Consider the following 19,995-nt stretch of genomic DNA (forward strand, 5'->3'; position numbering starts at 1 on the left):
AAAGAAGCAAAAGGGGATTAGGTAGCTAACACCTACTGAACTTCTCCTCTGGGAACCCAAAGCCCAGCCCTACTCCACTGACTTCCAGGTGGGGCAAGACTAGACCCCCAGACCAAAGAGTTTGATCTTTTTCCTTTGATGTTTGCAGCTGAGAGGAATGGGCTAGATGGGGCTCCCCCTCCCCCTTTATATTTTGCAGCAAATTTGGAACACTAGTTTGTCCTGGAAAGGGATTTGAACTCATTACAGGAACCTGGTAGGTTTTTCTTTCTTTTTAATTAATGGAACTAAGCCATCTCAATCGTTCTATGGATAACAATATAAACTGCACCAGGCACAACAGACCAAACAGAAAGAAATTTGCCCCCGTGCATTACTCTGAAATACTATTGCAAACATGAGTAGTAATTTGGCTCCTATGACTTGGATTACAGAGATCAGATTTGGAACTAACAGCCTGATCAGTGCAATTAACGAGCAAGGAAAAAACAGCCTCGCTTTGCTTGTGAAACAGCACTAGACTCAGCCAATGTATTGTCTCATGTCAAGTGTCTTCAGCAAAACATCAGAAGTTTCAGTCTGCACTGTCATTTTTGCTGTACATTAGGCCAGATTCTGATCTCAATCACCCTGAGACAAAGACAGAGCAACTCCATTGACTTCAGTGGAGTTACTCCAGTTTTATGCCGATGGAAGATAGGTCGGAATCTGGCCCCTGTCTGCAGAAATTCTTCCTGGAAACCTGTCTTCATTAAAAAACAATGAAACAAAGATAGGGAAGATTTTGTAGCGACACAGATTTCTAAAACCCTGACAATGACACCTATTCAAGACCTTGGGGGAAAATATGGTTCTCACGGCAATTATTTTATCCAATTTGAATATGCAGCAGGAGAAGAAGGAAGCCATTTTTTCTCTTTGTAATTGTCAAGAATTTCTTGGCATGTGCATCCCCAATGCAGAGGGAAAATACAGAGTGAAAGGGAGTCTTGCAACGGCATTCAGAACCCATTACCATAGAGTCAATAGCAATCGCTGTGTCAATACCTCAGAGGTTGCATTAAACCAGTAGTTGGGTATGGTTTTTCACTTCAAGAAGGGAGGTTTCCCAGTATTCCAGACCAGATGGGCGCATCGATCACATTCTCTGTAATCCTCAGTGCTGGTCCAATAAAGAGTGAGCACGAGTCCCCTGTCAGTTGCACTGCAGAAAGAACAATAAAGTGCTCAGAGGACCAGCCATCCTATCCCAACACTGCTGCATTCCTGCTGCTACCAGGAAAGTGCCTCTGCTCACGGCTCTGCAGAACACGGCAGGAACTTCTCGCAGCTGAATGAAAATGATATTGTACCATTTCACAGTGCTGGCTGCAGCAATGCAGACACCTGTCAGATAAGCTCTCCGGAAAGGGTTCCACAGAAACTATCGTGTGACCTGTGAACAGAGGAGAAGAGCATGTCAGACAAAAGCCTGGCAACCTCTTGACAGGAGAAGCAGGGCTAGATTTGGGTTATTTCTCTGAAGGGAACTCATGTTGTTTTCCAGACCTACTAACTTTTAATTGCTTCCTGCATTCCCCAGTGTAAAACACTGAGAAGGATATTTGGAAGAAGGCAGGATTTTGTTTCCTTGTTCTCCCCTGCCTGTCTGTATCCGCCTGACTTCTCTTATGCTTAGATGTAAGCTCTTTGCAGCTCAGTGTTCTGTGTTTGTACAGCACCTAGCACAATGTGGTCCTGGCCCTTGATTCTACCGCACTAGCAATAATAATAGTCTCGAGGCCACTTGTGATATGCAGCCATGGTGTTATAAGGAGACAAACCTTAAAACCTAACCTGCGAAGGGCTAGGGTCATAAAGTGTGGTAAAATATGGTAAAATAACATAAAATGGTGGTAAAAACGGCAGCAGAGGCTTTCCCAAGGGGGGGGGGAGTTCCCTATACTTTCCATAGGGCCTGGTTCTCCATTGCCTAGTGTAGCCACTGACCCAGGGCAGAGGGGTGTCAAACGCTATCATTCTGCTTTAGTAGCACCAGTGACTGCCCACGGTGTTGGGCCAGGCCCAGGGTGTCTATAATGTGATCTGCCCTCACCCCCGCAGCCTTGCTGGAGCTGGTAAGACTATGTGGGTGTAACTCAGGAAACAATTAGACCCCGGGTGTCTTATCTGAGTCTGCCAGAGTTCAGCGCTCCATTCCCATTCTGCACTGCCTTTGTGAAGATTTCATTGGCAAGACAAGGTGCAGAGCAACAGGGAATCGGGCCCAGTGACTGCAGTGGAGTCGCTCCTCATGTACATTGGTGTGCACAGGAGTACCTCCCCTGAAGATGACAGAGGTACACTGGTGTAAAACCAGTTTAAGGGCAGAATCAGGTCCGTTGCACTGTACGGAAATGGCAGACCCTAAAGATCACTCTGTAGCAGGAGCGCTGTCTAGTGGTCACAGCAAGATTCCTGAGCTCTGTTGCCAGCTGTAACTTGCTGCAATGCCTCTGGTAAGTCACTTCCCCTCTGCGTGCCTCAGTTTCCCAGCTGCAATCAAGGTATAACCACTCCCACTGCACAGGAATGGGATGAGGCAGATTCAGATCCTGTTGGTAGCAACTGGATAAAAGTCTAAACACAACTCTTGTATCATGCAATCTGGCAGAGAAGACTTAGCATGCACGTGAGTGTATGGCAGCATGTACAAATATCTCAGAGAGAAAACAATTATTTAAAGAAACCTGGGGGAAGGATCTATAAACAATGCAAGTAATGATATACTTAGATCCCAATACATGCTCTTCTTCCTGTTGCATGTATTGTGTACTGTAAATTCTCTATGAAAAACAGGCTGAAAATTGTCTCCCAGTCTTTTAAATGCTGGGTTATACTGATTACCATGGATAGTTTTACAGCCTTCAGCTGTTCATACCCTATTTACCCATTACGATGTCCTTTCTTACTGATTTCATAGTAGGACTAGCGATTTCACTCAAGGCACCCATCAGAGTTGTAGATGCATTTGAAATATTGCTATTTAAATTCCATCCCTGCCCTCTTATGCATGCCAAGTGCCAGGCACATTCAGCAGGAACAATTCAGCAAATCCATTGCACAATGGCAGGAAGATCAAACTGGAAGCATTAAAAAAACCCAAAACAAAATAGGATAATTTGTACACAGCACACAGCCACAGTTAAGGCAAAGAAACGTGCTTATTACTCAACTACCCAGCTGCTAATACTGCAGCGGTTACACCCAAGCATTCAAAGAGGAATGGAGAGGACAGAGAGGAGGAGGGGACTAGTTTAAATGATGCCGAGCGAGAAGGGAAGAATGAGTTTACGAGCAGAACTCTTCAGAAATTTTTCATCAAAACAATTTTTCTGTCTAAATCAAAATGTTTCCAAAACGGTTCTGATTTTGACAAAATGTTATTTAGAAAAAATCCAAAATGCTTCATTTTCATAATGTCCAAACATCCCGTTTAGGCATTGTCAAAATGAAAAGGTCTGATGTTTTTTTGTTTTTAAATGCCGTTCAAAACGAAGTTAATTGTTGTCATAGGATAAACATTTTAAAAGTTTTTAAAGGTTCAAATCCAAAAATAAGTTTTGATTTCCCCTAAATGAAATATTTTGATCAACCTGAAAAGATTTTTTTAAATTTCATTTCATAATAAATATTTTTAAAATATTTGTTTTTCTCTGTTTTGGAATGAAAACATTTTTGTAGTGGAATTTCCTGCAAAATGGAAAATCGAGTTCCCACCCTACTCGGTTTACCAGCTGACTCAGTAAAGTACTGAAGGTGTGTGAACAGCCAAACAAATGAGAGACACAAGACATTTATTAGACCAGTTTCTGCTGGTGAGAGAGACCAGCTTTCGAGCTACACAGAGCTCTTCTTCAGCTTGGAGCAGGAATTCCTTTCTCCATGTTGACCAGCCCTATTCTCCACTTGTCCCCTTCCGTTTTCTCCCACCCCTCTTTGCGGTGGCTCTCCTCTTCTTTGCTTCTTGCATCTTTGAGCCTTATTCCCCACAGAGATTGCAACATATTTTTAGTGCTGCCAATGCCTACAATTTTTTTCATGAATCTGGTGATACTTAATGTTTTCCTTAAAGCCCCAGCTCTTGGAGTCATGTGATTATGTAAAAGTCTTAGCTTTCATTTATTTAAAAAGGAACAATATGTTTCTAGCCTTCCTGGTTGCAGAGAAAAGCTTGAAAACACATTCCTTTAAATAGTTAGAAACCAGATGGCAGATAAAAAATAACCCCAAATTTATTATTTTTTAATCTCATGATTTTTAAATCAATCCCATGATGTTTGGGAGTCTGTCTCATGGCTTTCGAACACTCAGTGTTTTGAAGGTGTTAATTTTAACAGGCAAATCCCTTCCCCAGTGAGCAAATAATTAGTGACAAAATTCTTCAGAGGAACGAATTCTCCCTTCTCGCACTCGGGGATGAACTGTGAACACATCATGCTCTCCTCTTGTTTATCTGTAGTTTGAAATTATTTACCAAATGAGTTCCCTGAAGAATCCTTGGTCTGTAGATTGTTTGCTAAGGGAAATGGTCAAACTGTTTGCAGGGAGCCAGCTATCCCACGCATCCAGCCGATTTCCCTGCTTGTGAATGGTAAGTGAACAGACTTGAATAGATGCAAACGTATTCTGTATGTGCAATTATTTAATAGGATGTTTGATGCAAATTTCACCCTGCGGATTGTTTATGCACACTTTGCGTTGGCTGCTGCTTCCAGTCTCGACTAGCTGTAATTTGCTATTCATGCGGCGTGGTGGGGGTGTGCCCAGAACTTTCTGAAAACTAGGCCCCTTAAGCAGTCTCAAGTTGGGCACCAAAAATCACGAAAATGTCGGACTCCCTCTCCAGGTAGGGCGACCATATTTCCCAAAGGGAAAACAGGACACCACATGGGGCTGCCCCAAACCCCTAGCCCGAGCTCCGCTCCCCGCGTGGGGCTGCCCCGAGCTGCTTACCCAATCCCTGCCCCCCCTGCCATCCCTGCGCAGGGCTGGCACCACTGCTCGCTCAAGCCCTGCCTCCCACCAGCAAGGGCCTGGCATTGCTGCTCGGCCCGCCCACACATTCCTCTGCACCCCACTTTTTTGGCAAAAGTGGGCATTTGTCCCGTTGGCTCTTGTCAGCTGATCAAGGGACGGTCCCAGCATCATCACCCTGTCTCCAGGCTGCAGCTAGTCCATAGGGAAGTGCAGATGAAACCAGAAGTGCATCTTTGGAGGAGTCCCATAATAAATGGCTTTGTCTCCTGGCAGAGCATGAAGACTGCTGGCGGGGGAGACCCTGAACTGTAGCAGCTCTAGCACCCTTCACAACTGAACTGTTCTCCCTTTCCAGAACGTGGAGTCATCATGTTAACATCCAATTAAGACAGCGATTGGGGGGGAGGGGGAATTAAATAAGCACTTTCAAAGGGGAAAAAATGAGACTGGTCTGGAAATATGGCTGCAATTACTCATCAGTATTTGCTGCCCGTGCCGGTGGAAGCTGCTCAGACATTCATAAACACAGTTTAGCATGAACGTGCAATTTGTGGAGGAAAATAATAAAAATAAATAAATCTCTGCATCACTTTTTTGAAGGATAATTTTACAGCAGAGGGTGTGGGGTGAGCAAAGCTAAAGCATAAGGAATAATTATACTCAACTGTATGAACAATGATTACAAAATTATGCAACTGATTAACCATGACATATCTGTAATTACTAATGAGTTTGATAAAATTTTAATTATACCTTGTTCTTCGGGGCATTCAGCAAGCCATGAAAATAATAATCATGTAGCTCTCTGTCACAGATGATTGCTCCAGCCGGGGGAGCACTGACATCCCAGAAAGCCCTTGACTGACTCACACTGCTATGGCAGAAGGGAGGAGATGAGGAATCTGCTGCTCCAGAGGGGGAGCAAGGAGCCCAGCACCCCCACTGCAATGCCAGGACAGACTGCAAACTAGTCCTTTGCTAACCAAACGCTAGGAGCTACCCTGACATCTCTGCTAGGAAAATCCCTCCACAACTTTGGGCTGGTTGCATCACGTGACTTCCTAACAAAGCCCACCAAAGGAGTTAAAAACCAGGGCACTAACCTGTCACCATCACATCTCAGCTCATCACCCTCTGCTTGCGTGTCACAGCCCTGACCCCACCCCGCGTCTTTCTGCTCTATTTCGTTGGGAAGCGCTTCATGCCAGGCACCGTCTGCTACGGTGGGTCTGCGTGGGGCATGATGGGGCCCTGTTCTGGGTTGGTGCTCAGGCATTAGCAGAAGCAACATGAAAGATGGAGAAGATTTAAAAACGCTGGTGGCTTTTATTTACTCCGGGCAATGGGCTTCTCTTCTCTTCTCTTCTCTTCTCTTCCTCCACCTGACCACTATGGAGGGGCATTCACGGGCAGTGCAAATAAGAGACTAAGTACATTGATATGAGGGAACAGTGGAAGCTTCTCACCCCGAGGCACTTCAGTTCTGATCTGTAAATGCTCCCAGCTCCTCCAGTGCTGAGCCCTCCCCGCCCTGATGGCTCACTCTGTGTTCTCTGGAGAACATATGGCTCAGAACAGCAGTGCACAAATACCTTGGTCGTCTTGACTTTGTTGCCAGTACTGCAGCTCCACCCAGACAAGTCTGGCAGCACCTTACACTCCTCCCCGTCTAGACACGGCTCCATTTGACACCACCACTTCTGAAGGACTATGGAGGCTGAAAGGAGAGAGGGCAGTGAGGAACAGAGCGGATACGGGCCGTGTGCCTACGGCTGGGCTGGCTGGGAGACCGGGAGGCAAGGCGGGGAGTTAGCATTTACTGTTAGAGACGGTCAACGTTTGAGCACCAAGAAGCGCATTTCTGGAGCAGATAATGGCTTTTTGCACAAGACGGACGGTCTTCAAATTGTTCAAAATTTGATTTTTCATCAACACTGAACAAAAATTTTGGCAGTTGTTTTAATCCCCCAACCCTTCTCCAGTGGGGGGAAAAAGGGGGAGAGAAGGGGGAAAAGTCAGACAAAAAATGAAAGCGGAACACTTTTTGTTTCAAGTCAAGTCAAACCAAAGCAATGTTTTCATTTTACTTTGATGAAAAATCAAAAATGTCTGTGAAAATGTTCAAAAGAAGGGGTTTTTTTGGAATTTTTTGCATCATTTTCTGGCATCCCCGTTATTTTTGTACTCCAGCTAAGTCCAATCACTTTGTGAAACTGGCTCGATTTCACCAGAATTTTGTTCAGAAAACGGGAAAAAGTTCCAACAATGTCTGAGTGCCTTGTTTCGACATTTTCTGAACAAAGCATTTCCTTTTTCATTTTGAAATGACTTTTTGTTTTCAATTTTTTCAATTTTGTATGATATAAATCCTGCCACGGGGCATGGCTATCTCACAGAACACCCTACTGGCTAAGTGCGGCGCTGCCAGTGCTCGCTGCCTCAGTTTCCTTCCCCGCGGTGGGTCTCTTTGCCTTTCCATACACCAGTATGTACTTAGTCGCCTGCCAAGTCACAAACAAGCTTAACCCTTTCTAGGGTAGCAAATGTCCAAACTAAAAAATCCCAACAAACAAAAAGATTCTTCTCCTCTTCGGGGCTTCCCTTCAGCCCACTCTCTGGGCCCTATTCCCAGCTCCTTTCTGGACTACCTTTAAGTCTTTCTGGATCTGGGACAGAGCACTCAGACCCCCGGTTGGGACCACTGGTTGGACTCCTGTTTTGAGCCCTGGCTGGGCTCTGTTCCCAGCTCCAGAATAGCACACCGGCCCCTGGCTGGTTCCCCGGGAGTACCCACCCCCTGTGGTTCCACTCCAGACTGAGCTCTCTCAGTCCTTTGATGAGGCCCACATGTCCATTAAGCTAGGCTCACACCCTCAGCTGGGACACAGGCGCAGGTGTGGCTGACCCCAGCTTGCCTTGAAGAAACCAGGCACCCTGCGACAAATCCATTATAATGTCACGCAAGCCACTGTAACACTCTGAACCGAGAAGAAACCTTTAGAACGCTGCAGAATGGACACCAAGTTTGGCATTTTCCTTTGTGGAGGGTTTGGAAGTTTTCGGGGGTTTTGCTCCCACCGGAACGAAGCCCGACTTTGAAATCTCGAATTGTCTGGGGAAACAGACCATCCGCCTCTGCCCCGCTCTCAGCCCACGGGCTCCCCGATAAAGCGCCAGGGCATTGCTCTCCTGCGGTGGCAGTTCAGGGATGTGCTATAGGGCCCCTCCTGAGGCCACCGGGAGAGCAGGGACAAGCAATTGAGCAGAGACTGTGCCCCCAAGTGCATCTGACACATGCAGGAAGCGTTAGGCACAGAGCAGGCATCGCCAACTGTCCCAGCCACAGCAGGCTGGCATCACCTGAGGCCAGAAGGCAGGAAAAAGCCCATCACCATAGCAACCCAAAGTTTAGCAACAGTGTGATCTGAGTTGAGGAATAATCATAATTTGAACCCCTCGGAGGCCAGAGAAGGGGCGTCCGATGAAACGAAGCACGTTCACAGGGACGTCGTCTGGAATCAGGGATTCGGTAATAAACACCGTGCTGGCGGGAGGCATGCAGAGCGGTGTGTAACCGCCTTGAGACACTGTTAGGTCTTTCCCAGTTTGCTACAGAAGATGAAAGGCTTGTTAATGATGGCAAACAAGGAGCAATCTTAGCCCTCCTTGCAAATCCAACTGCAACGGGGAGGATGCTCTGCCTCGCTGCTCTTCCACCAAGACCCCTCAGCGTCTTTCATCACCGCGGTGCGCCCCTTGTATGTGCCTTTGGTCCCCAGCAGCCTGGCTGTTCCTGGCCTCAGAGCAAGAACTATGTCCACTGCACCTGGGCCACATTTTAATGATGAGCAGAAGATGACTCACTTCCTTTTTCATCCGCTTGTCTTTCTTTTGGTGTGGTGGGGGGCTCCCTGCGCCGGGGGGAGGCGGGGGGGGGGGGGGAAACACACATTCTCTCCCTCCTGGGTAATCTGCACCAAAGTGAGAGCTTGGAGAGAAAAGCACTTGGCAGGCCTAGAGGCTGGCACCAAGAAAGTGAGTAAAGTGACATTCTCTGCTGTGATTTCAGCTGCTGGCAGAAGGGATGACGGGGCGGGAGGTGCACTGGATGAATAACACTCAGAAGGCTGTGAGGGCTTATGCATCTGAGCCCATCCTACAGGTGAGTCAAGCTGGGACTGGAGCCCATCTCAGCTATGTGCAGGCACACGGGCTGGCTCAGAGTGCAAACGGAGCCAGTCCCCTGGCCAGGATTATCAATGGTGGTTAGTGGCTTTGGGTGCCTGACCTCTGAAATCACGGTGTCTCGGTTAGGGGTCCCAAAATGGAGGCTCCTAAAATTTCTTGTCACTTTGGAGAATCTTGGCCCCACTTTCCTAGGCTAGTTCTAAAAAGGCTTCGCTCAGAGCTCTGCTTTGCCCAGCTAGCTAAGTGTTTCGATACAGGAACTGTTGCTGTCTGGCCCTTGTCTGGCTGAAAACGGCTTCCACACACAGTTCCAGCAGGGGCCCTCCTGAGGGCCTCTCATGGCTTTAGAAAACAGTTGTGAACACTGCACAGTGTTTGGAAATAGCTGTCAAACACGTCCATCTCTGTCGTGCAGGCAGGGCCTTAGCCGCCAGTGTAAAACAGGCATGGACAGGTCCCTGGTGCTCTTCTCAGGCTGGGTGCACAGGAAACACTTCTAAAGCAGGGAGTGGGATGCAAGGCGAGCTTCTATTTCCAGCCCTGCCACTGGGACGCCTCTGTCCCTCAGTTCCCCATTCTGTAAGAGGGAGATAATGACACTCACCTCCTCCCAGCTGGAGGGATCAGTGAGGAAAGCCAGAGCTCCTGTGACAGAAGGCACTATACAAGTGCCAAGTCGTTCTGTCTACACGCTGCACTTCGGTGAGGGTTACTTGTATTTTTAGTCACTGTCAAGAATGCCTGGAGTGTATGTATGGAGAGGTGCCCGGTCCAGTGCTCGTACAAGTTCTAATTAAATACGTCAGTGATAAATACATTTTCCCACTAATGTGGCAGCCGACTGGCACACACATGGGCATGAAAGCCATACCTGACACTTCTGCTTATCGGAGACGTGGCAGAGACTGATCACAGTGGGAGAACCCACCGATTCAGCACATTTGGATTGGGAATGTTATTTCCAAAACGCTCAGTGTTACGGGTGTATGAAAAAATCCCCACTGCTGGCAAAATGGGGGGGAATAACACCGTCCTCATAGATTGGAGGGGAAAAATTAAAAAACGGTTTCCTCTTCTGCCTCGTCTTTCCCAACAAAATCAGAAGGCGATCACTGCTGGTGGGGGGGAGGTGTAATTTCATTGCAAAGAGCTTCCTTTTCTGTGAAACCCTAACATTTCCTCGTCAGCAGAGGCACGGCATGCACAATTTTGCCTCAGACGGGAGGTGAGTGCCGTGCAGGCAGGAAAAATCCCACCTTTCACCACAGCAGAACGCTGGGCTGGAAACACCAGGCTTTCCAGACATCTGTGCAGCGCAGGGATTTTTGCTGATGTTGCCAGAAGGAGATGGCTGCCCAGCTCTGCACACTCTCTGCTTCCTCTTCTCCTCGGCTGTGCTTTGCACCATGCAGGCCGGCTGTCGGCTGAGCTCACAGGTATGTCCGCACTGCAGCTGGGAGTAGACAAGTTACCTTGGCTCGTGCTAGCTACCTGAGCTCAGGCCCACCCAAAGCCGTGTGTCCGAGCTCTGCTGGCTACCCCAAACCTCCCCCGGTGCCAGCGTCCACACTGCTATTTCTAGCACGCTGGCTTGAGCTGAGGTAGCAGGAGTCCATTTACCCCAGCTGCAATGTGGACATGCTTCAAACCACCCACTTGGACTCATTGGCTCTGTATGCTTCGACAGAATCCCTAGTTTTTCCCTCTAAATCTGGGTAAAAGCAATTCATCCCTTGAGCCTCTCCTTCATAACAACAGCAGAGAAACCATTCTGGTCTCTCACCTACCTCAGGGTTTACTGTCACAGTGACTATTACTATTCACCTTTCTTACTCCTGAGTAACTGACGCCTGCTTCGTGCGTGATTACAGGGAACCGCTCTGTTCGTGGAAAAGGCAGCACGGAAAAGCCACTCAGGACAAAGAGAACCTGCCCTGAGACAGGAGGCTCGTGTCTTTACAGTAACCTCCTGGTGTCCTGCACAGACACATTTGCACCACGTATGCTGCCAAGCAAATTAATAATGCACTGGGAGAGGTACGCTGCCACTTCTGATGGATCCAGTGTGACACCATGTGACACCAGTCAATGAAATATACATGGGCTGGGTTTTCTCTTAGAGCTTCTCATAGGCGATTATGTGGCATGACGCCAGTCACATGTCTCACAGTCGACAGCACCTAAGTCACTGTAACATGTCAGACGCTGCAGGAGGGTGTTGTTACGGAGTCTGGCTCCTTACGGGGCAGCGCAGCCTGCACCAGATCTGCAGAATCAGAGCCGGCTCCACGTCAGGTGTGGGGGCTCCCTCACCACTTGAAGTGCGTGTAGGGAAGGGCCCATCAAAGATCCTCAGCGGCAGGGTTAAAAGCACATGCAGTTCCTTTGCTACGCTGTAATGCAGCAGGGTTGGCTCAGCTCAGCCCCAAAGAAGGAGATTGACCAAGCATTCTCATTCTTAATCTTGGACTCCATTATCTTTCAGGGATTTATAATGTCCCAGCCCAAAGGCGAAGGGTGGCAGTGACTCTCATCTAACGGCCTGGGCCGGATGCATCAGCCTTGTCCCCGTTATAACGTGGAGGCCGTCTTCTCCCCTAGCCCGATTTCTGAGTGCTCCGCGCCCACAGTTGCAGCCAGATTTCCAGAAGCGATCAGCACCCAGCGTGGACCCAGTGTGCTGAGCTCATTTAAACATCTGGCCCCAGGACACTTCAAACCATCTCCTGGCATTCAGCTCCGCCCGTAGTACCATGCTGCAGGGGACCCACTGACCACTGATCAGAGGGGAAAGCGCCTCGAAGACCGGGAACACGGGATAGGAGAATGGTGCCGACTCGGGCCATGCCAGCCACCCCGTGTGTAACCGCCTTCGGAGTCCATCTCCTCTGCTGGGTGCCCTACCTCTGCGTGGTACGTCTGCCTGGGTTGACTCTGCAGAGTTAACGCAAAGGAGGACTCCCCCGGGGGACACCCTCCTGCTGTGTGATACAGAAGAGGACGCTCTGCGGAGGGCAGCAAGCACAGAGCTCTGCTATCATCTGCATCACACACAAAGCAAAACCGGCATGGACCAAGGGCTGGGACAAAACTCACTTCCCTGGCTGCACACCAGCACCTTCCCTGCCCCCAACAGAACACAGGCCTTTATTACGGCCTTCTGAGGCTCTGCAACATTGGGGTAATGAGCCCACCATGGGGCATTGGCCAGGATAGAACCGGGCAGTAGGCTCTGGTAGTAGGCTCCTGGCCTCCGGCTAGTGCTGGTGCCCATCACCACGCTGTCTGGGCATCTGTACGCGGAGCAGTGACAAGAGGGAGCGAGCACCAGACACATCCAGCCAGCACGGTGCATTTGAAAACATGCTTTTCCCCTTCCTGGTGCAGGGCCAGGAGTGGAGGTGCTTCGGTGCAGAAATAGAAACTGCTCTCGCTGGAGTGGAAGTGCCTGGGATCTAGTGGGGAAATCTGTCCTGGTTGGACCCTGGGGCCAGGTTACAGACTCCAGAGGGTGGCCGGGGCTCTCTGCTAGGCATGCACACAGGCTTCACGCACCCGGCTTGCCCAATGCTGTGTACTCACCATCCACGCAGGAGGGAGCCGCGCGAGTCGTCCCCGCCACCTGCCCTGGGAAGCAGGAACATTTCACCGTCTGGGAGCGCTCTTCAATCTTGTTCTTATTGCAGCATCGGTGGGCAGCGATGACTTCGCACGTGCCGGGCTCTATGTGCACTGCGGGGAGGCAAACAACCACATCTGACCAGGAGCTGCATAGCCAGGGCCCAATCCCAGACTCCAGCCAATCACTCACGCCAGGGGAGCAATGAGAAAGGCCTCTCTGCTTGAACCAGCAGAGACTGTGGCGTTTGACCTGCTCGGCCGAACCCTGTGTCTGATGGCAGGCCTGGGAGCAGACAGACAGGAGCCAGGCTTTGGGGGTCCTTCCTAATGGGCATCGTCACAGCTCCTCTGCCATCTTGTCCTCAATCCACTGCTCACCAAGGAGCGCATGGCGGAGCCGTAGCTCCAGGCGTCTCAGTCAGAGAGGGGGCCCCCTTCGCTCAGCTGGATAGCCAGGCACTCTGCTCTAATCAGGTTCTTATGCCCCCTCTATCAGGGAGGTGTCTGAGTGATGACGGCCAGTCAAAACAGCAGGGCCCCGTCGGTTACGCCATAACATTCTGGCACGCAGCTGGGTTTGCGTTTTGGCTGGACGCAGGCGCGCGCACAGCACATCCAGGTGCTGGCTGTCAGACTGCACCACTGCATTAAGCCCACAACACTGTTCCGCCAGCGGTCAGCAGGTGCAGTGGGTAGCTCGGGGAAAGAAATAGTTTAGGGCAGCCTGTTGTCCCTCTGCTAGCCCACTCCAGCCGCAGCCCAGTAAGAGCCAGCAGCCCACAGGCCAACATATCCACACGAGAGCGTGGTTCCACGGCTGTGATGGCGAGTCATCAAAGCAACGTGTCCAACGTGGGGTGCCTGCTAGAAGATTAGACATCTGGCCCGGTGCTGCTGCTGAAGGCGTCTAACCAAGGCCCTAGGCTGCTAAGCACACACGCGTGGCTACATGCACTGGCTCCCTGGCCCATCTCTAAGTAGGAAGAGCGCTGGCCCTGGCTCGATCTCATTATTCTGTTTGAGTTCTACTTACTCCTGACCACCCATCCTGCTGAGCAGAATTAACAGCCTCTCACCATGGCGGAGGGAAGGGCTTTAGCTAGCTGGTTAGTTAATTGGAACTGAAAATGAGATGCAGACTTGATGCGATACAAGAGAGAGAGGATGCTTCACAATGCCTGTGGCTTCATCATCTCCAACTCCAGCCCCAAATGTTACAACCAAAGGGCTGTTCGTTCCTGGCACCGTATCAGTCTGAAATCTGACATTTACTCCGGCCCAGCGAGTGGCTTAACTTTGCACCAACGCTGCAATTCCATAGTGTTCAATGGAAAGTGAGGCTGCTGCTCTGCTGCTCTTTGCCCCCCATTAAAATATTAAGGAAGAAGGAAAACTAATGCACTGGCTTATCACCACTGGGATCCTGGCTTAGAATCTAGTTAGCATCACAAATCAATGAATTTCACTGGGTAATGGCCCACGCAACCACAATACAAATTAGCCAAACAGGATGGGATAGACTTTGATCCCATGACCTGAGTGAGTGATCCCTGCAGGTCTTGTTTAATGAGGACTGAAAGAAGAGACTGCAGAGCCACACTAAGACATCCCAGCGTGTTACCAGGAATATACTGTCTTTGATTTATGCAGTGATCAGGAGTCAAGCTGTAATGGGGTTAAGGCTGTTAGGCTTTTACTGTGCACCAGCCTGAAATTTATGCAGAAATGTATACAGCACATTTTCAAACCCAGCTGCCTAGCTGGACCCCAAACATTGTTCACACAATGTGCATGCAGTTCCTGTTCATGTTCTGAATGAACAAATGACTGCTTGACCCTGCATGGGGCAAACAGACACAGTTAGGGAGAAAACCTTACACTGACAGACTAAATTCTGGTGGGAGACCAACCACCTTTCCATCTAATGATAGTCCAGTAACCCCAAGAGCAGGACCAGCGCTCTGTGATGTCCTCTGTACCGGGCTTTAATACAGATTTAGTAACTGGATGACAAAACACTCTTGTTTTTAAGGCAAATTATTAATTTTGAAACATGAAAGACATTTAATGGATAAAACATTTTCTGCTGTCTCTGCCACAGGGCCCCTGCGCTCTCAGAGGGCAGCATCTTCAAAAGCAGTTCTGTGTCTTAGGCGCCTACGTCCCATTTTCAGAAGTGATTTAACCATGCAGGAGCCTGCATTCCATGGCCTGTCAATGATACATGGGCTCCTAAGTGCCTCAGACACATCTGAAAATGGGACTCAGACTCCTAAATCACTAAGGTGCTTTTGAACATTGTACCCAGAGTCCCATTTCCTACTGCCATTAATAATAATAATAAAAAAAACCTGATAAAACCCATTTAAATTAACCTGGATTTTCACCTTGCGAATGCTCAGACTTCCAGAAAAATGGTTGAGCCGACAGACAGAGAAACAGATCTCTGAAACAGGGGCTCCGGCAACACTACGGCCTGGCACATCCCGCTCCCTCTGCTCTCTCTACAGCAGCAGCAGCAGCAGAAGCAATCGCCTATGCAGAGGCATTGAGATCCTTCCACTAGGGAATGAGGAGAAGCTTGGTAAATGAAGCCCAGTGGAGGCCAGCAATGACACTGCAAGCAAGTAAGCAACACACGTACCAGCCAAAGAGCCACCCTCACAGCCCCCCGGCAGCCCCCGCCCCACCAGCTGCAAACAGAGTGTGATGTAAACCGCACAGCATGGGAAAGCCATCTTAGCTGGGTCCTCTCTGGCAAGTGGCCACGCATTAAATGCCCAAGGAGCCTGCTCCTATCAGCACTGTGCTTTGCTCCAGAGGGCAGAGGCCCCTTGCTTAGTCCACATTCACTCTCTTCTCCTCTGTCGTGCCCCCAGTGAATTGGTCCTAGATGAGACACGGCCACATGCTCCTCTTCCCCAAGTCTAAGACTGGCTGATGGTCATAAATGTATCTCTTATATCTACTATCTGCCAGTGCATTTCTTTCATCCCTGTCATCTCCTGGTAGGAGAATCTAATGAACACCTGTGTAAAAGAAATAAACCAACGCACCCAGAGACAGATGCGTGTGTCTTAGCCATCACAACACTCCAGGCTCAGCACCGCAGGCTGCCAGGCAGTGTTTGTGCTGGACAGTTCACCGGGAAGATATATGAGTGAGAGTCATTTGATGTCAAGGGAGACACAGAAACGAAGAGGACTGTGAAGACTGACCCCTGTGCTCACCACTAAATCACCTGCAAGATATCAAGCTTCAAAAGCGATCTAGGACGTACAGAGCGGTAATTTACAGCCCCCAAACGTATTGCTGTTTGAAGCCTGTAAACACAGTAATGGCAAGTTAAGTGCAAAAATACTCTGGGTTTCCCAAGCCAGGATCTATGGGCTGTTCAATGCTGTGCAATAGCTGACAAGGATGCTCAGTTCTACTTCCCTTCCTGGCTCTTACAGGACATTGATTGCTGAGTGGAGCAGAGAGAAAACCAACCTTGCTGAAGTTAATCGGTCTACAGACACACACAGCATGGCTTCCCCTCACCATTAAACCCCACAGATTGTGTGAGTAAGTACTGAGGAATTCTAGTGGGTTTATTCCTATTCAATTCTGTAAGTGTTTTCCATAAGGATAAAGATGGACAAGGGCTGAGGAACTGGCCTGAAACTTTGCTCCAATTTGAATCCAAGTCAGAAATTCTTTTTAAGGTCTGGCAAAGATGGTAGTTTTATGTGGAACATCCATTTCCAGGAGATCTCGAGATTCCCCAAGAAAGCACTGAGGGTTGGGCTAAGCGCAGATAAGCACACAAACTTGGGGTGCATGTCTAAAGGGAACCCCCTCGAGTGTCTGTCTGGTCCATTGTAGCAACAGCAGGCAGATGGAATTGAGTTCTTACCGAACACGCTCTGGCTGGGTGGGTTGGGGGGTTACAGTGAAATCCCCGATTCCACCTTTTTCCTCCCCTGCTCTTCTCTGAAGAATGTAGTGCCAGAGGAGGCAGTCCGGGGCTCCTCTCTGGGCCGCCTTTGCATTTCGCTCTCTTTTTCACACCGATTTTGGTCACGCTCTGGGTTAAAGTTCCATTTACAGACAGGTTCTCAGGGGTTTCGAAGTGAGTGGTACAAGTGATCAGTACGTTACAGACATGAGCAGCAGGTGTTCTAGATGGCAATACGGACATCAGAGAAGGAGACCCAGACTGTAAGCGACCTAGAGACATAGCACTCACTCTATAACCACTGATAACTATTTATTAACCCATCTCTGACTCATGTTTTAGCCCTTTATAAACTATCTGGACATGGAAACTCAATACAAAGTGTGACCCATGTGTCATTAGCACTAAGACAAAGTGCAGACTTCTTTGCATCCAGATCATGACAGTGAACTTGGCCCGGGTGAGCTGTGCCAGACTGACGGTGCCTGTTAACCTATCTCCCCAGGCTAATGTTTCTCACAAAGAGAGAGCCTCTGGCCACCCTCACTCAGTCCTGTCCTAACATGGAAAGATCCCTCTTAGGGGTGCGAGGGGCACCCAGTCTGAGTCTAGGGGCCCAGCCTGTCCTGGGTCTCTGCCAAGGGGAACATCAATTTCACGGTGCGCAAGTGGACCAACACCAAACCCCTGCCCCAGCGACCACTGAGAAGCAACCCCACCGTCACAGCCTGTGCTCACGGCTGCCCTGAGCTGGATTTGCAGCCGTGCCATGGATTTACCAGTTCAGCTGTCCGACTGGCTTGCACTGAGCTATCCAGCTGGACTGCTAAGGACAGCAGCAGCTGTTCACTCTGCCTCCCTGCTCCTACCTGACAGTCAGACCAGCTGAGAGAGGCTGTGCTCTCCTGCGGATGCCACACTTTTAAAACCAAGGGCATCCAGCAGGAATTCACCCCTCCAGCACCCGGCCTGTCAGCCCCCACACTTGCTAGTATCTCCCTAGTCATCATTTTCTCTTCCCTCTCTGCCAGGTGCTGTCTTATTGTGGACATGCCCCTAGTGTGGGCTGTCCTGATCCGGCCCTCCCTGCTCTCTGTGCACACATCTCCCCTCTGCCCCCTGTCCAGGAGAGCAGCAGCACCAGCAGCAGAGACATCAAAGAGCTGCAGCACAGCACATGGCCTCTGCTCCCATCGGGTTCAAAGCTACACTAGCCTGAACTTTCCTCCTTTCATGAGCGGGCCGGCTGTCCAGTGCAAACCAGCCTGTCTCGGACACCATGGAGCACTGTGCAGTGCGCCGAGCTGCCCTCCACCCCTTCCCTGGCGAGTCTCTAGTGCTCCGTGCCCCTGGCCCCAAGCCAAATGGCACGTAAGCCGTTAAGAGAAATTCAAATACAAACGGGAAATAAACGCCAAAGAGTTTCTCTTTGCCTTCTCTCACAGCTGCTCCTCAGACTCCCCCAGCAGCTTCTGCTCTGCCTTGGGGTTTCTCTAAGCTGCAGTCATGGGGCAACCAACCCAACGCTGCTAACAACGCTGAACGGTGCCACTGCCATTTACAGCGTAGCAACCTGGGAATGGCTGGGCACCTGCCATCTCCAAGCCTTGCTCAGCAGGTCAGTGGGGTTTGTTTGAACAGAGAGTGAGAGAAGAAATCAGCATCTGACCTATTGTCTCCAGAGTCTTGTCTACATAGGGAAGGTTTGCAAGACTGTCCTGCTCTTGTTAACAATGCCCTGGAGTGGACAGACCGCTGGCTGCTGCGGGCATTTTATGCATCACGCCCGCTAGAGCTACTTGGAGCAAAGTTAGATGACACAGTGCGTAGAGCACCGTCTAACCAGAGCTCCCAGCAGCGCTCACGCTCGGGGAGATGAACTGTGGCTGCCAATGGGGGGGGAATTTTGGCGTAAGTAGGGTTTAGCTGTGGGCCAACTGGTCTCTCCCAGGTCATTGTCAAACTGCGTCTGGTTGGAAATTCGAATGCAATGGGATTAGAAAGGTAGACACCCAACACTTTTTTTTAAATCAACAGTAGAGAAAAAAAAAAGAAAGAAATGCTTGGGTTTTCCTGCTTCTGAATATAGACCCTACAGATCCCTCAGACACACCCTCAGGGCGATTTCTGCTGCCACAGGCTGCCGCTGCAAACTTTAGCTGACAGGAGAAACTGGCTGCCTTCCATTTCCAATCTGATAAATACCCACTAGCAAGGTGAAGCTTTGCCCTCCTGTCTCATTCCTACGGGTGCTCTGGGAGTGGGTGAGTGAATACGTGTCTGTTTCTCCCCAAACTCAGGCCACCCCAAGGTGGTGATAGCTTTCATCCCTTAGCTGCAGCCAAGTGACCATCCATTTCCAGGGGTGAGTGCAGCTAAGATCTGCAGCACACCTTACGGCCAGTGTGAGAATTTGGCTTCTTTCCCAGCAACATGTTTTTTGCCGCAGACACAAGTTAGATAAAGGTAGAAGTTCAGCTCAAGTTCAAGTTCCTGAACACAAGTTTCGCACACTATGAGCTCCGGGCATTTCCTGGCCTTCGACTTCATTCAAACTACGATTTTTCGTCATGGCAAAGGCCCCCCCCCAGGCCTCTGAACTGTGTTATCAAACGTGAAGAGTCCTGCTTTTCAGGCACACTCACGAAGTTGACTGAGAAGCAGTAACACCCTGTCTTCCCCATGGTGACACTTCTGTGATTCTGGGGAATTTACTCTGCTTTACAACAGCATGTTTTCAACTCCCTGCTGGGAAACAATAACAAAACAGAAACTACTGGGCTACAAGGGTGAAACGTCTCTGGTTATGTTGTTGCTACATCTATGTCCCTGGTTTTAAACTCACAGTTGGCCTTGTTCTGAATCATTAATTTACTCCCTGGAATCCAAACCTGTTAATTACAAGCTTGAATGGTGGGTCAAGTCGTTGGGGCCAGAATTTGTTCACGTTGCATTTGCATTGTCTCAAAATGAACACCATCACAGAGCAAACACAAGCGTGTCCATTGTCACAGAAAGGCAGTGAGTGCCCTGAGCAAAACCAGGCCAGGAGAGCAGACAGCTAGAACTTCAGCATGAGCTCCCTACGAAAAGGGGAAACCAGACGACATGCCAGTGAAGTACTCTGTGCTCCACTGGTGCAGGGTGAAATGCAGTCTTACTACTTATGTGGTGCAAAGGAGCATGCCACAGCTAGGGAAGACAGGCAGAATACCTGGGCCCAGTGA

The 19,995-nt window shown here is 49.5% G+C and overlaps 1 protein-coding gene across 3 annotated transcripts in view; it reads right to left on the reverse strand.

The window, feature by feature from the left end:
* Positions 1-341: 341 nt before the first annotated feature.
* Positions 342-19,995, reverse strand: part of TAFA3 (TAFA chemokine like family member 3) — a 63,017-nt gene continuing 43,363 nt past the window's right edge. The window contains exons 4-7 of one of the 3 annotated variants that reach the window (XR_010921819.1): positions 12,790-12,939; positions 6,612-6,736; positions 1,353-1,435; positions 1,190-1,204 (exon numbers count right to left, since the gene is read on the reverse strand). Coding sequence is in view for 2 of the 3 variants with exons in the window: in XM_067558705.1 (XP_067414806.1) it covers positions 1,424-1,435; positions 6,612-6,736; positions 12,790-12,939 (287 nt within the window). In the remaining variant the exon portion in view is untranslated. Of the gene's footprint in view, positions 1,436-6,611; positions 6,737-12,789; positions 12,940-19,995 lie in introns of all 3 variants that reach the window. The other 2 variants (XM_067558707.1, XM_067558705.1) reach the window with 2 other exon arrangements.

Source organism: Emydura macquarii, unplaced genomic scaffold, assembly GCF_026122565.2.
Source record: "Emydura macquarii macquarii isolate MOO-44397 ecotype Brisbane River unplaced genomic scaffold, CSIRO-AGI_Emac_v2 contig_2184, whole genome shotgun sequence".
In the NCBI taxonomy this organism is placed as follows: Eukaryota; Metazoa; Chordata; order Testudines; family Chelidae; genus Emydura; species Emydura macquarii.